Source organism: Artemia franciscana, chromosome 1 (assembly GCF_032884065.1).
Source record: "Artemia franciscana chromosome 1, ASM3288406v1, whole genome shotgun sequence".
NCBI classification, from domain to species: domain Eukaryota; kingdom Metazoa; phylum Arthropoda; class Branchiopoda; order Anostraca; family Artemiidae; genus Artemia; species Artemia franciscana.
The window spans coordinates 28,258,652-28,272,326 of record NC_088863.1 but is presented as its reverse complement, the minus strand read 5'-3'; the positions used below and the strand labels follow the sequence as shown (position 1 = coordinate 28,272,326).

Below are 13,675 nucleotides of genomic sequence, written 5' to 3'. Positions count from 1 at the left end.
AACAGGTTGACATCCCCAAAAACAAGATTACTGGACCTTTCAACAATGCTGACAAAAATCTCTCTTATAATTTCGATCTCGCATATTTTAGGAAATGAATGGCTTGGACGATGGCTGCGTGTGCTCTTTTCACTTTTGATTCTTAAAGTGGGCACTAAAACTTCATTCCTCCGGTCAAATCAGCTCCATCCGATCCAAAGTTTTTGTGACCACCCGTTCCATAGAAACCTTATACATCCCAGGGTATAAATGAGAACCCTTGCTCATGGGATCTTGCCATTGTGTCCAATCTAAAGATACTAACCACTCTAAAGATGAATTTTGTAACAAAATGTACATCTTACACTTTCAATTGATTGTGTTTTAGGGAATCAGAATGTCACAGAGAGGAGAGGGGAATAGTTGCTTTCCATCATGTTCGACTCCTAAAAGCGAACCAAAACGTTTCACTACCAATCAGATGAGCCTCTTCTATAGTTGAAACGACCATCGCTTCCATAAGAACCGTATATGCCCCTGGGCAATAACTTGCAACCCTTACCCCCCAGACTCTGGGGTGTTCTTTCAAGCCTAAAGGCCATATTACATGACAAGTGGATTGTTTTTGAAGACTTAGCTATCTCAAAATTTCGTCAATCAAATTAATTTGTGGAAAACACGACGTGTCGGGGGGGGGGGGGGCTACCTTCAATCCCTTCGACTTTGAAAAAGAGTATTGCAAAAAATCCAATTTACAAACCAATGAACCCCCTCCCTAGCTTATACTTGACTTTATTAATCTGATAAACAAAATTAGAACTATTACAGATATAAATCACTATGCTAGAAAAACATTTAAATTTATCTAGCACGTAGTGATCAACTGTATCAACATTCCTAATGGTATCCTAAATTTAAAAAAAAGTGAAAACTATGCAAATATTCCTGAAAACATCTTAGACGAATTAAAATAATATTATAATAATAATGAAGAAAATACACAATCACCTTCTCCCAAACACTCTCAGTTGTTAGTAACAAACACCATCCAAAGACGACTCATTCCTCTCCAACCCCTTCATACCACGCCACCCTCCATCGAGGAGCCCCTCTTTCCATAAGAAACCCTATGTACCCTCGGTGGATAACTTACAACCCTTGGACTGGAGGGCTGTGGGTTTTCATCCTCAAAGACATAATTTCTAAATCTTTCAACTATGCTGAACAAAATCCCTATCACAAAATCTGAACAGAAACATTTTGCATCTTAAAAAGGGCACCAGAACTTAAAATTACTAATCTAATAACCCCTTCCAAAGTTTATACGACCACCCTTTTTACAAAATACTTACATGCCCCCACGGCATAACTTACGTCGCTTCTCTTGAGGGCAGTGGGGGGGGGGGGTGTCATCCTCAAAGACATAATTTCCAGACCTTTTAACTATGTTTAACAAAATGGCTACTTAAAAATTTTATTAATTTTTTTTGGAATTGATGGGCTTGTAGGGAGGAGGAGTTTGCCCACCAATCGCTTTTGACTATAAAAAGGGCACTAGAGCTTTCAATTTTTAATCGAGTTTGTCTTTTTTGAAGTTTTTGTGATAACTAATGGTCACCTCAAAATTTCTATAATATACATTTCGAAAAAATACGAGGCATGGCCAGGGTATCCATCCTCTGATCACTTTAAATCATAGAAAGGGCACTAAAACTTCTGATTACCATTCCAAAGAGTCCTTTCCAAATTCTATAATACCACATTTTCTATTATAACCTTTTATGCCCCCAAGGGAAAATTAAAACCTTCGCCTTTGGATTGGGGAGTCGAGGGGGGAGGGGGTTGTCTTTTTTAAAAGGTAGATTTTGCCTATCAACCTGGTGAACGCACAAGTTTCAACCCCAGAGAGGTAGAGTATGAGATGCAATATTAAAAAGAACTAGTCGTGTTGCTATTTTGTTTGACTTATTATAGTACATTTTTTAATCTAAGTAATGTGTCTCTGGCCTGTGAAATAATATTTTGCTCGTAATATATACTTTATAATAGTTTATTTCTATTCCATTTCAATTGTATCATTTATAATTCTTTCTTTTTTGAAAACTGTTTTTATTAGTCATTCTAGATGCCACTTTTTCATAGCATATTTTGGACACCTACCAGCCACGTTCCTCGCAAAAAGGAAGGCTGAGAGGGCCCTGAATATTACAGATCATTGTAACATCGTTCCTTTTCTAATTAGACATATTAATTTCGTCTTATAACAGAAAAATAAGTGAAAAATAAATGAATTCATAATAAGACAAAGCAAGTGAGATGCTAGGGTCTTGTCTCTAAAATACTAAAAAGTTTTGCTCGTAATATATAGTGTTTCAGTTTATCTCTATTCCCTTTTAATTGTACAATAGTTTCTCTTTCCATATTTGAAAACAATTTCTATAAGTTATTCTACGTGTTGCTTCCTCAGAACAGATTTTGCTGATGAAGTTTTGTTCCAAGCGGTGTGTATTGTGTGTGTAAATGATAAATGACTTGATGAAAGCTAAATTCATCATCCAATACAGCATTTGAAATTGCGTCGTCTTTTGACATGTGCTCATGCTCAAACAAATTTAATCAAAGGAGTCGATTCTTACCTTACCTTAGATCCTCTTGAGCCATCAGTGGCGCATAGGGCGTCAACAAAACCTCTCTACTAATCAAGAAGCTGTGTGGCTGCAGTGATATCTTCCCATTGTGGAGTGAGGGAAATGTTGGCCTCTTTCATGTCACAATCATACTGCCTCCACAGTGTGTGTTTTGGTCGCCCTCGTCTTCGTCTTCCTTCAGGCTGCCAGCTGCCTCTGACACACTCTTGAGAGCAGTTTGTCTCTGGGCATGCGTAGAACATGACCAAAATATGTCCATCTTCGTTTCTTCAGAACTTCGGTTACTATGGGCTGGGTTGTTTTCAGTCGGATTTCCCTATTAATAATTTTCTGATACCAACTGATTTTAAGGATCCTTCAAAGGCAAATATTTTTAAATCCAAGGATATGTTTCTCAAGTTGTTGGATGAGTTTCCAACATTCACTGGCGTACATCAATATAGACAGCACATTGCTCTTGAACAGGTACAATTTTAAACGAAGTGAATTATTGTTACTTCTCCAAATTGGTGCTAGTCTGTCGACGGTGCCTGATGCTTGTCCAATCCTTCTCTTGATTTCAAATGTTACATCGCCGGTATTTTCAATTCAGCTTCCTAAGTATTTAAATTCTTGGACCTGTTCAACAGTTTTATCGGAGAATTGAAGAGCTAGGGGGGGGGGGGCAGATGCGGACATACTTTTCGATTTGTCGGCGTTGATCAACAATCCGACCTCTCGGGCTTTTCTGAGATTTCATCAAATAGCAGCTTTAAACAATCTTTTTAGCGTCTTCTAACAGTACTATATCATCTGCAAAGTCAAGATCTGTGAGTCGCTTACTGTTGACGTTTTCTCCATAGCACGGAGACTGTCTGAGTACGTAGTTAATTACTTTTGTCAATAAAAGTGGTGATAATACACATCCTTACTTGACACCAATCATGATTTTGAAATATCTTGTAACTCCGTTTTTAGTTCTAACACTGCATTCTGTTTCTTTGTACTGGGTGATAATCAGTTCTACTATATTGGGGGGTATTCCATAGTATTTGAGGATTTTCCATAATATTTCTTGGTCAACCGAGTCAAAAGCCTTTTATAGGTCACTGGAAAGAAGATGCAGCTTTTTATTCCATTCCTTTGAGTCTTTAACCAGCATTCTTAGTGTGAAAATCAGGTCTGCGCATGATCTTCCAGGTCGGAAGCCGTGTTGTTCATCACGAAGATGTTGGTCCAGTTTTTTCTGCAGGGGATCTAGTATAATAATTGACATAAGTGTACTAGGTATCGATATTATATTAATACCTCTCCAGTTGTCACAAACTATCGCATCGCCTTTTTTGAAGAGCTTAATAATGGTTCTGTTCGTCCAGTCACTGGGCACTTTCTGGCTGCTTCTTGCACGGGTTAGCGATTCAACACAAACTCTTATGGAGTCGCAGACTGAAGTTTTTATCATCTCAGATGTACTGTCATATACTCCTGGCATTTTTGCGTTCTTCAGCTTTCTGACGGCTGCTATGATATCTTGTGGAGACGGTGGTTCTTCATTTACATCAAGAATCATAAATGAAGTGTCTGGAATGGTATCTTGGTCCTTTACTCTCGGTCTATTTAGTAGGTTCTCGAAGTTGGGTGCCTACCTCTCGTCAATCTTCAAAGGGTCTGTCGAAAGCACTCAATTCTCATCCTTTATTAGATTAGTCCTGTTAGGCTTGTTTTCAATCATCTTATTGGTTATTTTATAGACTGTTTTTGAATCTCCCTTCTTTGCTGCCTCTTCCGCCAAAGCTGCTTTGTGTTCAGTAAATTGCCTCTTGTTGGTCCGGGCATTCTTCTTTACCTGTTTGTCTATTTCTCTATATGAGTCTTGCAGAACAATTAATTCAGATGCGTCGGAGACCAACATAATGGAAAGTTTGGCTGATTTTCTTGCATCAATTATTTTCCAGATTCGTTCAGAAATCCATCTTTCTTTCTTTTTCTCCTTATAGCCTAATTTCTCCTCTGTAACTTCTCTTTATGTGGTTTTCATTTTTTACCATATACTTTCGACATCAGCACTTGGTTCTAATTCTGACTGCGGGCCTTCAATTCTATTTGAAAGTTCTAGCTGGAACATTCGGGTTGCTTCTTTGTCGTTCAGTTTCTCAACGTTGAAGAGCTTGTGTGTTGTTGGTTTATTGTTTTCCTGTGTTGCTTTTAAATTTAGATGGCTCTTGGCAACCATGAGGCTATGGTCTGTTTGTATATCAGCACCTCCGTAGCTTCTCACATCGAGTAGACATCCGTCAGTTGTGTGAGAAGAGGAGGTCATCAGGCTGGCTGCACGTTCTGCCATCTGGTGAAGTCCATATAGAAAAATGGTATCGGATATGCCTAATAAACTCTAAAAGCTCTCTCATTGCTAAATAAATTGGAGCTTATCCTTTGCTCCTTTCTAAGTGGTGACGTTAAAAAGTTGGCCTACAGCAAAAAAAAATCAACTTTTTAACTAAGACCGATAGAATTTTTTTTCGAGGGCAATCGATAGCTCTTGATGAACTGATCAAAGTATATGACATCAATTTTTTGCTGCAAAAATTCCTTCATGAGGTATACCAGTTTGAAAGTTTCAAGGGGTTGACAACTTCAGTAGTAAGGTACACACTGAAACAAAATCGAGGCTTATACAAATTGTGAGACATATGGAAGACTTGTAAGCAACAGTCAGCTGTTAGGTAATAATCACCTTCGACAATGAGGGATTAGCAACTTTTGCTAGTTGGTGTATATATTTTTAGTTTCCAGTGCGTTTGATTGTAAAACCAATTGGGTTCCAGTGGTAAGACATGCAGGAGACTTGTAAGTAATAATCTGCTGTTAGGCTACAGTCGACTTCAGTGAGCAGGGGTTTGCAACTCCGCTAGTTGGCGTATACATTTATTTGTTTCCTTGAACTTGATGCCTATCACGGGAGAGGGGCTTAAAAGTAAGAATCGAATCACTTTGGGCGAGAATCAGCTGTTAGCTCATAATCATCCTCGGCAATGAGGGGTTTGCCACTTTTGCTTGTTGGTGTACCTATTATTTGTCTCCGGTGCATTTGATGGTTAAACCAATTCGGTTCCAGTGGTAAGACATGTGGGGGACTTGTAAGTAATAATCGGCTGTTGGGCTAGAATCATCTTCAGTTGTGAGGGGTTTTCAACCTTTGCTAGTTGGTGTACCGATTTGTTTTTTTTTTGCCGGTGAGCTTGATGTCTCTCACGTGAGAGGGACTTGTAAGTAAGAATCTTTTCACTTTGGGCTGGAAATTTGTGCAAATTTTGCTAGTTGTTGTACCCATTTATTTGTATTCGGTGATCTTTACGTCTGTCACGGGAGAAGGACTTGTAAGCAAGAATTTGTTCACTTTGGGCAAGAAATTTGTGCAAATTGGTGCACATTGTATTCGATCTCTTTAAATCTGACAGAATTAAGTGTTTATGCAACGGGTACAAACAATAACGTAAAACAATGAGGTAGTTTCGTAATAATTAGTGTCCCTTATGGGATTTTAATCCTGAAAAGTTGTGGATAGCTTTATAATACCAAATAGATTATATAAGATATGCTCCAAGTTTACATCCGTCGAGATGTCAACAATTGAAAAGGACAAGGCTCATTTGGCTGCAAAGTCAATTTAGTCCCTTCTTTCGATATCATTTTGTAGTTGTTGTTTTTTCAACGCTGAGGAGTAGCATTTGGTCTTGTGATTAATGATCGGTAGCGAAGAAACAAAACTAAAGGGTTGCCCTCGCAACACTGTAGTTTGCGAAACCGGACGAAGGTTGCGGCAACACTTCACGTTGCCCCAGCAACGTAGGTCTATTTTATCTTTGAATTTAGTTGTGTTTTTATCACAACTAAAGTACTCGTGTTTTATGCTTGTTTTCCCGGCATAAAACTATTGATGAAGCATTCAGAGAACAAATAAAAAATATAGTAATTTTTTCACATAGTTCTATTAATTGACCTCTACTTACGTTAGACATTGTTAAAAGTTGTTCGTTATTTTTGGTACGATTTCTGGCGTTCTCGTTACTATTGTATACTCATTAAAGAAATCAAGTCACCTTTAGGGAAAGCAAAAAAATACATAAACTTGTCCTTAGCCCCAGTTTACTTAAAGCTTTATTGTCCACCCTCAATAAAAAGTTCAAATTTCCCTTTATTATTTGCTTCAATCAGCTTTTCTATCAAACAGTCTGTGGTAGCAAAATGTAGTAAGGAGCGATCTGGCTCAATAATGAACAAAACTATAAAAAAGGAGTTTTTATAACAATTGTTACATCAAAAGAATTGTGTTTTAATGCTGATTTTAAATAAATAAGTTTCACTAAGTTTAAACTTACCCATCAAAAGTTACGAGTTCAAGAAAATTTGTCTGATTTTAGTTAATAGGGGGAAAAAACCCTTAAAAGCAACGAAATTTTAATGAAAATCATACCATCACATTCAGCGTATCAGAGAACCCTACAGTAAAAGTTTCAAGCTCCTATCTACACAAGGGTGGAATTTTGCATTTTTTGCCACAAGATAAATCACGAATGCGTGTCTATTTGTTTGTTTTTTGTGGTTGTTTTTTCCCATGGGTGATCGTACTAACCCAGTGGTTTTAGAATGCCGTATTAGGGGTCATTCTAACGGAAATTAACAGTTTCAGTGCCGTTATTAAGTGACCAAAAAATTGGAGGGCACCTGTGCCCCCCTCCCACGATCATTTTTTCTCAAAGTCACAGGATCAAAATTCTGAGATAGCCATTTTATTTAAAATAGTGGAAAAACTTAATAACTATGTCTTTGGGGATGACGTACTCCCCCTCAGTCCCTGTGAGAGGGGCTGCGAGTTACAAACTTTGACCAGTGTTTACACATAGTAATGATTATTGGGAAGTGTACAGACGCTATCAGGGGGATTTTTGGTTGGAAGAGGGGGTTATGCGGGATAATTTTCCATGGAGGAATTTGTCATGGGGGATAGGAATTCCCATGAAGGGGTGCAAGATTTCTTAGGATTTTTTAAGAAGTCTGAAAAAATTAATAAAGAAAAGTTTTTTCAACTGAAAGTAAGGAGTATCGTTAAAACTTAAAACGAAGAGAAGTTAATACGCATATTAGGGGTTCACCTACTCCTAATACCTCTCTCTTTACGCTAAAGTAATTTTATTAATTTCAACTATTTATTCTACAGCCTTTGTTGTTCATGGGTCATTCTTAAGGAATTGGGACAAAATTTAAGCTTTAGTGTAAAAAGCGAGGTATTGACGAGGGGGTGAAATTCTCATATGCGTAACAAAAACATACGAATATAGAAGTTCGTTACGTAAGTTAATTCGTAAGCTACGTATATTTTTACTAATAAAAACCTTCTTAAGAATTAAATGTTCTAGTTTTCCTTTTTAAATAACCAAAAAATCGGAGGGTAACTAGGCCTAGTCCCCGCTCCTTTTAAACTATGAGAAAGCCATTTAGTAATAAAAATAAATTAATATGCAAATTTCTTTTTAATTATTCATGTGCGGAGAGCCAAAATCAAGACATGCATTAATTCAAAAACGTTCAGAAATTAAATAAAAAAAACAGGTTTTTTAAACTGAAAGTAAGGAGCGATATTAAAACTTAAAACGAACAGAAATTACTGCGTATATGAAAGGGACTGTGCCTCCTTCAACACCCCGCTCCTTACGCAATTTTTTTACTGTTTTAGAAAGTAGAGTTGAGAGAAAAGACTCATACTTTAGCGCGAAGTTTCAGCCCCTTTCATACACGGAGTAATTTCTGTTCGTTTTAAGTTTAAATATCGTTCCTTTCTTTCAGTTAAAAAACATTTTTTTTTTAAATTCACAAAGAAATGAACTTTTTTTGCCCGATATGATGATCTTTGCGTAACTATTGTCCGTAAAACTTGATCTAAGCGTTATAACCTTTTTTGCAGTTTATTTCTAGAAAATGTGATCCAACTAACTTTTTGAAAGTTTATATTTTTCAGTTTTCATGGTTTTGAAAAAAAATTAGTGAAATAAACCTATATCTTACACTGCTACAGAATACACACACTTATGCACAGGCTCGGTCCCTGGCACGGCCAGTTATTTGGTTTGGGACAGGGTCAGTAGTGTGAATCTGTAAGCTCATCCATTATCCAGCTCTAAATGAGTAAATGGAGAAATCTAGGAAAGGTAACCAGAAAGGGTGTGCAAAGGTTTAGGATGGCTGGACGCCATTCTCCCGTCACTGTCCTTCCTGGCTGAAGGGGTACAAAATGGAGATCAGCCCCGGTGATTTCAATTTCAATGGTCTAGAACCGTAATGTTTACTTGCTTATATACTCTGTAGCTCTGCCTGGTAGCATGATTAGAGAGAATGCCAAATTTCACAGGTCATAGGTATGGTTTAATTGGGTGACGATTTCAAGCCATGAAGGGTCCCATCATCAACCATACCTTTAGAGTTCACTGATTGGCTTAAGGTCAGATTTGATGGTGTTTAGCCAAGTTTTGCATTGTCCTCCACGTGTTTCCTTCATTCAGGTGCCAATTTAAAGTGGAAGCTTTGATTTATAAAAATTTTCGCTGATCTTAGGCAAACATAACTAAATGATTAAACCAGGCAAGTGGTAACGTTAAAATATAATTCTGATATTGTACTTCTGGTAGAATTGTTGGCTGATAATTGTGTTTGGGATTTGGTTGCTGAGAGGCAATCCCAGTATGATCCTTGGGCATCCTTATTCCAAAATTCTGGAAGTGTTTGCCTCAGTAACTTTTAAGGGTCATGTCTTGTTGCCGTTCTCGAATTCAGTTGATGAAAAAAAAAACAAATATATAATATGTTTTCAGCTTAAGGTCATTATTAATATATACTAGCTTATTGTAGGCGTAGGCTAGGCTACATATTGTTTTTGAAACCGTTAAAATCTTTTGAACCTTTGAATTGTATTGTTGCATAAACTTACAACCAAAGATTAATAAAATTTGGTGGATCACTCAAAATGTCTGTTTTTAGCTAGAAGTAAAGCAAGGTGAACCAAGGATAAGCAAAACAAAAATTAGGATTGGGTTTGAGGCTAAACGTTATCCAGCTTATTATTAGCTTGATTTTCAAGGATTCTACCCAAAGGAAACCAAGCACTGTGCAAGCAGTGTTGGCTTTGGAGCAAAAAATTCTGAATTATTCTTTTTAAAGGCTTTATATTTATTTCCTACTTATCTGTATTGCATCTGACCTATTAGAGTAAAACATTGTCTGACCTGACCGGCTCATGTTTTAAAAATTTCTCGCTAATTTTTGCTTTGTTTTTAAAGACTCTGGCCTCTGTTTGTCTCACCTTCTAGCAACGATCAATTAATCATTTGTTAATGTTAACAAATGATAATGTGTTAGTGAATCATTTTCATGCCGGTGTGGGTGTGTCTGTGCGTTTCTAGCCTTTGTTAGCCTGTAAGTGTGTCAGTGAGACTATTCCCAAATACACAACTAGATATTATAAACCATGTGTTTTAAATATTTACCATTAAAATCATATATGGCTCCAGAATTTTTCTACAAGACCCTATTTGGAGTTAATACCGATATTTAAAGAATATCCAACTTTAAATAAAATCTATTTAATGTAATGTCACTTCAAAAATGCTTCAATAATATGTTTGTGAGTGGTATAATAATAAAAACAGAATATTTAAAAGAAATCACAAGATATTTCATGGTGACTTCCGCAATTCAAAATATAGATTTTATTTTTACTTTTTTGGTCTGAATAAATGAAGAAAATCAATGGAACAACCAGAATTAAAGAGCACAAAAAACTAAAAAGAGCTCTATATTAGTTTCCTTGAGTCTATTACATGGTGCTATTAAATTTCAGAAAAAACTTTAGCTTTTATTTTTTTTTTAATTCATATTTGAGTACTAAATTCTTTTTTATTAACCATAAACAAAACTCGCTTTTGAAGAAATAAAAAATGTTAAAGTTAATCGCAACTAGAGATGAAAAGTTTGAAATCTAGAACCTACTCAGTAGGTCTGTTCACCTCACAGAGTGACTTAAGCACCCACTGCTGCGTCCATCCCGACACGATTTTTTTCCTGACCAAACAGATGTACAACAGAATTACATGGTGGTTCATAAAGAAACGCAGACTTCTGCGTCGCTTCGACGAACTCTAGAAGAATCCTAATCAGGTTCTCTAACTTGTGATTCTTTGTGATCATATCGTGATAATTGGAACATAATATGGTCTGGCACCTAACAGCCAGAATTAGCTTTTCAATCAGCTCTGTGACTTTGTTTACGATTTTTTTTTAATCAGAACAACCCATGCAATTTGTTGTATGAGTTGAAATTATTCAACATATCCGACATTGCAAGAAAACCGATGGTTTTGTGTCGTATGTCGCAGGATTTTGTGCGAAATCTTAGCAATGGGAGCCATGGTTGAGTCAAAAGGAAAAGGGCTGGTCTGGCCGCGTTTTGCTGCAATAAAAGAAGGAGAATGGGTTTTGAATTTTAAATGGCGCGGTAAGAGAGAATCTTTTAGTTAAAGTTCTGAAAATAAATAGTGTTCTGAGTTTAATTTTGTATTTTATTTGGGATTTAAATAAACGTATAGATCTTATTGCCTTCCAATTTAGGAATGAAAAAAAGGATTATTGGAAAATGCCTATTCTATACAACAGTTGAAAAACAGAATAAAAGCCTGTTTGGAAAATACCCAATTTGTTGTATTTTTCTATGGAAAATATACCAATATAACGAAATTGGTACCATTATGTTTTCTGTTTTATGTATTTTCCAAATATCATGGTTGCTCTTCTAGTAATGTAATCCCTGTCTTATGGCCCTAATAGGCTAGCCTAATGGATTTCTGACAAATTTATAGCTTTCAACATAATTCAGGGTGAAAGTTTTCTTTAGTTTCTTTTTGCTATCTTGTAAAGGGGCTAGACTAGGAAAATGAGACATTTTGAGGTAGTGCTCTATTGACTAAAGTAGCTTATGTCCTGGGAAGTTATTTTCAAGTGGCTTTTACTTTGTCTATTGAACTTCTACTTTGTCTAGGTAGTGAACTTTGATTACCTTTAAAACCTAGCCTGTGTGTTATAAAAGTGAATTGTTGTTTATTTGTCTTTTGCTTAAATAAAGTAGCCTAGCCTACAACTAAACTGTTTTCAGCTTCACCATTTTTTGCTGTATCCCAAATTATGAGGCTCTGAAAATACCTTTCCTAAATTTAGACAAAACCTTTGGATATTTTGAAGTTAATCTACCATTTGAATCCACTCTAAAAATGTTTAGTTTTGACTATCCTTTGTGCAGAAAGTCCTGAATTCTTGAAGCATGCATATCCTGCATAAGATTATCAGAAGCTTGTGGCACCACAGAGTTTAATGTGTTTAATTAGTATTTTGGGTAGGATATGGTATAAGAAAATAGGAGTGGATTTCAAAAATTCTAAGAGGAATACTGTCATCATATTTGAGTAAGAGGAATTTACTTTTATGTATAAACTCTTAACTATGTCAAAAACATGGGTAGGATTTTGATGGGGTCATTTTTGATAGTTCTATGACATACTTCAAGGATCAGTAGGTCATCTAAATATTAACACCTTTGAAGGAATCTTACCAATTTCATTAATCAACAATACATACAAGAGTGTTCCTAACTAGGTTCCTTAAAGAATTCCATGCTAATTAGGGAGGGGTTCTGAGGGAATATTTTGTATTTTACATCTTGGGATCAATTTGAAAAAAAAAACAACATTATAAAATTTACCTTGAGAGAGGCTACTTCAAATTTATTCAGTAATGGATAAATTAGTGGTTTGGTAAACCAAGTCAAATGCTTAAAAATATGAACATAATATGAGGCCAATCAGAGGTTCCTTAGATGATAGAAAAATCTGGCATATTTTTTTTTCATGTGAAATATTACAAATGTCATCAAAATATCTTGCTGTTGAGAAAGTACTCATAGGTTTGACAACTATGTTTTGATAAGAGGACCCTTGAATTTTGACACCAATTGTCTCTCATCTGTTTTACATGTTCATTGAAATATTGACTGAGTCACCTATAGTTTGAAAGTTGGTGTCTGTCAAAAAGGATATTACAAGATATTCTCAAAAGAAATCAATCTTATACTAGAGGCCAATTTTGACCAGTGTTTACATATACTAATGGTCCGTGAAGGGGGCACAGGATTTTCTAGCATTATTTAAAACAAAAAATAATGAAGAAATAAATATGAATAAGTTTTTTCAACTGAAAGTAAGGAGCAACATTACAACTTAAAACAAAGATAAATTATTATACATATGAGGGGTTCACCTCCTCCTAAATACCCTGTTCTTTACTCTGAATTATTTTTAGTAGTTTCAACTGTTTGTTCTATGGCCTTTGTGATTCAGGGGTCATTCTTAAAGAATTGGGAGAAAATTTAAGCTTTAGTGTAAACAGCAAGGTATTAACAAGAGGGCAAACCTCCTCAAATACATAATGAAAATATACAAATATAGAAGTTTGTTACATAAGTTAATGTTACATAAGTTAAGTTATTTTGTAAGTTACATATATTAATTACTAATAAAAACATTCATAAAAAAATTGAAAGTTCTAGTTGCCAAAAGATTGGAGGGCAACTAGGCCTCCTCTCCCACCCCTGTTTTTCTGAAAATTATTCAATTAAAAATAAGAGAAAGCCATTTATTAAAAAAATAATATGGAAATTTTGTTTTAATTATTCAAAACCAGAGTCAAAATCAAAACATGTATTAAATCAAAAACGTTCAGAAATTAAATAAAAAAGCAAGTTTTTTTCAACTGAAAGTAAGGAGCAACACTAAAACTCGAAACAAACAGAAAATGCTCCATATATGAAAGGATTGTACACTCCTCAATGCCTTGCTCTTTAGTATAAAGTTTTTTATTGTTTGAAAAAGCAGAGTTGTGAGAAATGGTCAAACTTTCCCATAAAGAGTGGGGCATTTGGCAGGGATCAGCCCCTTTTATAGATAGTGTAATTTCTTGTTGTTTTAAGTTTT

The 13,675-nt window shown here is 35.7% G+C and overlaps 1 protein-coding gene across 3 annotated transcripts in view; it reads left to right on the top strand.

Annotated features, from left to right (window-relative positions):
* Positions 1-13,675, top strand: part of LOC136027982 (E3 ubiquitin-protein ligase MARCHF5-like) — a 69,059-nt gene that overhangs the window by 18,590 nt on the left and 36,794 nt on the right. Inside the window, exon 1 of one of the 3 annotated variants that reach the window (XM_065705506.1) lies at positions 11,006-11,151. The exons of the other annotated variants lie outside the window; for them this stretch is intronic. Coding sequence (XP_065561578.1) covers positions 11,144-11,151 — 8 coding nt within the window. The 5' untranslated portion in view covers positions 11,006-11,143. Of the gene's footprint in view, positions 1-11,005; positions 11,152-13,675 lie in introns of those variants that run through there. 3 annotated transcript variants of the gene reach the window in all.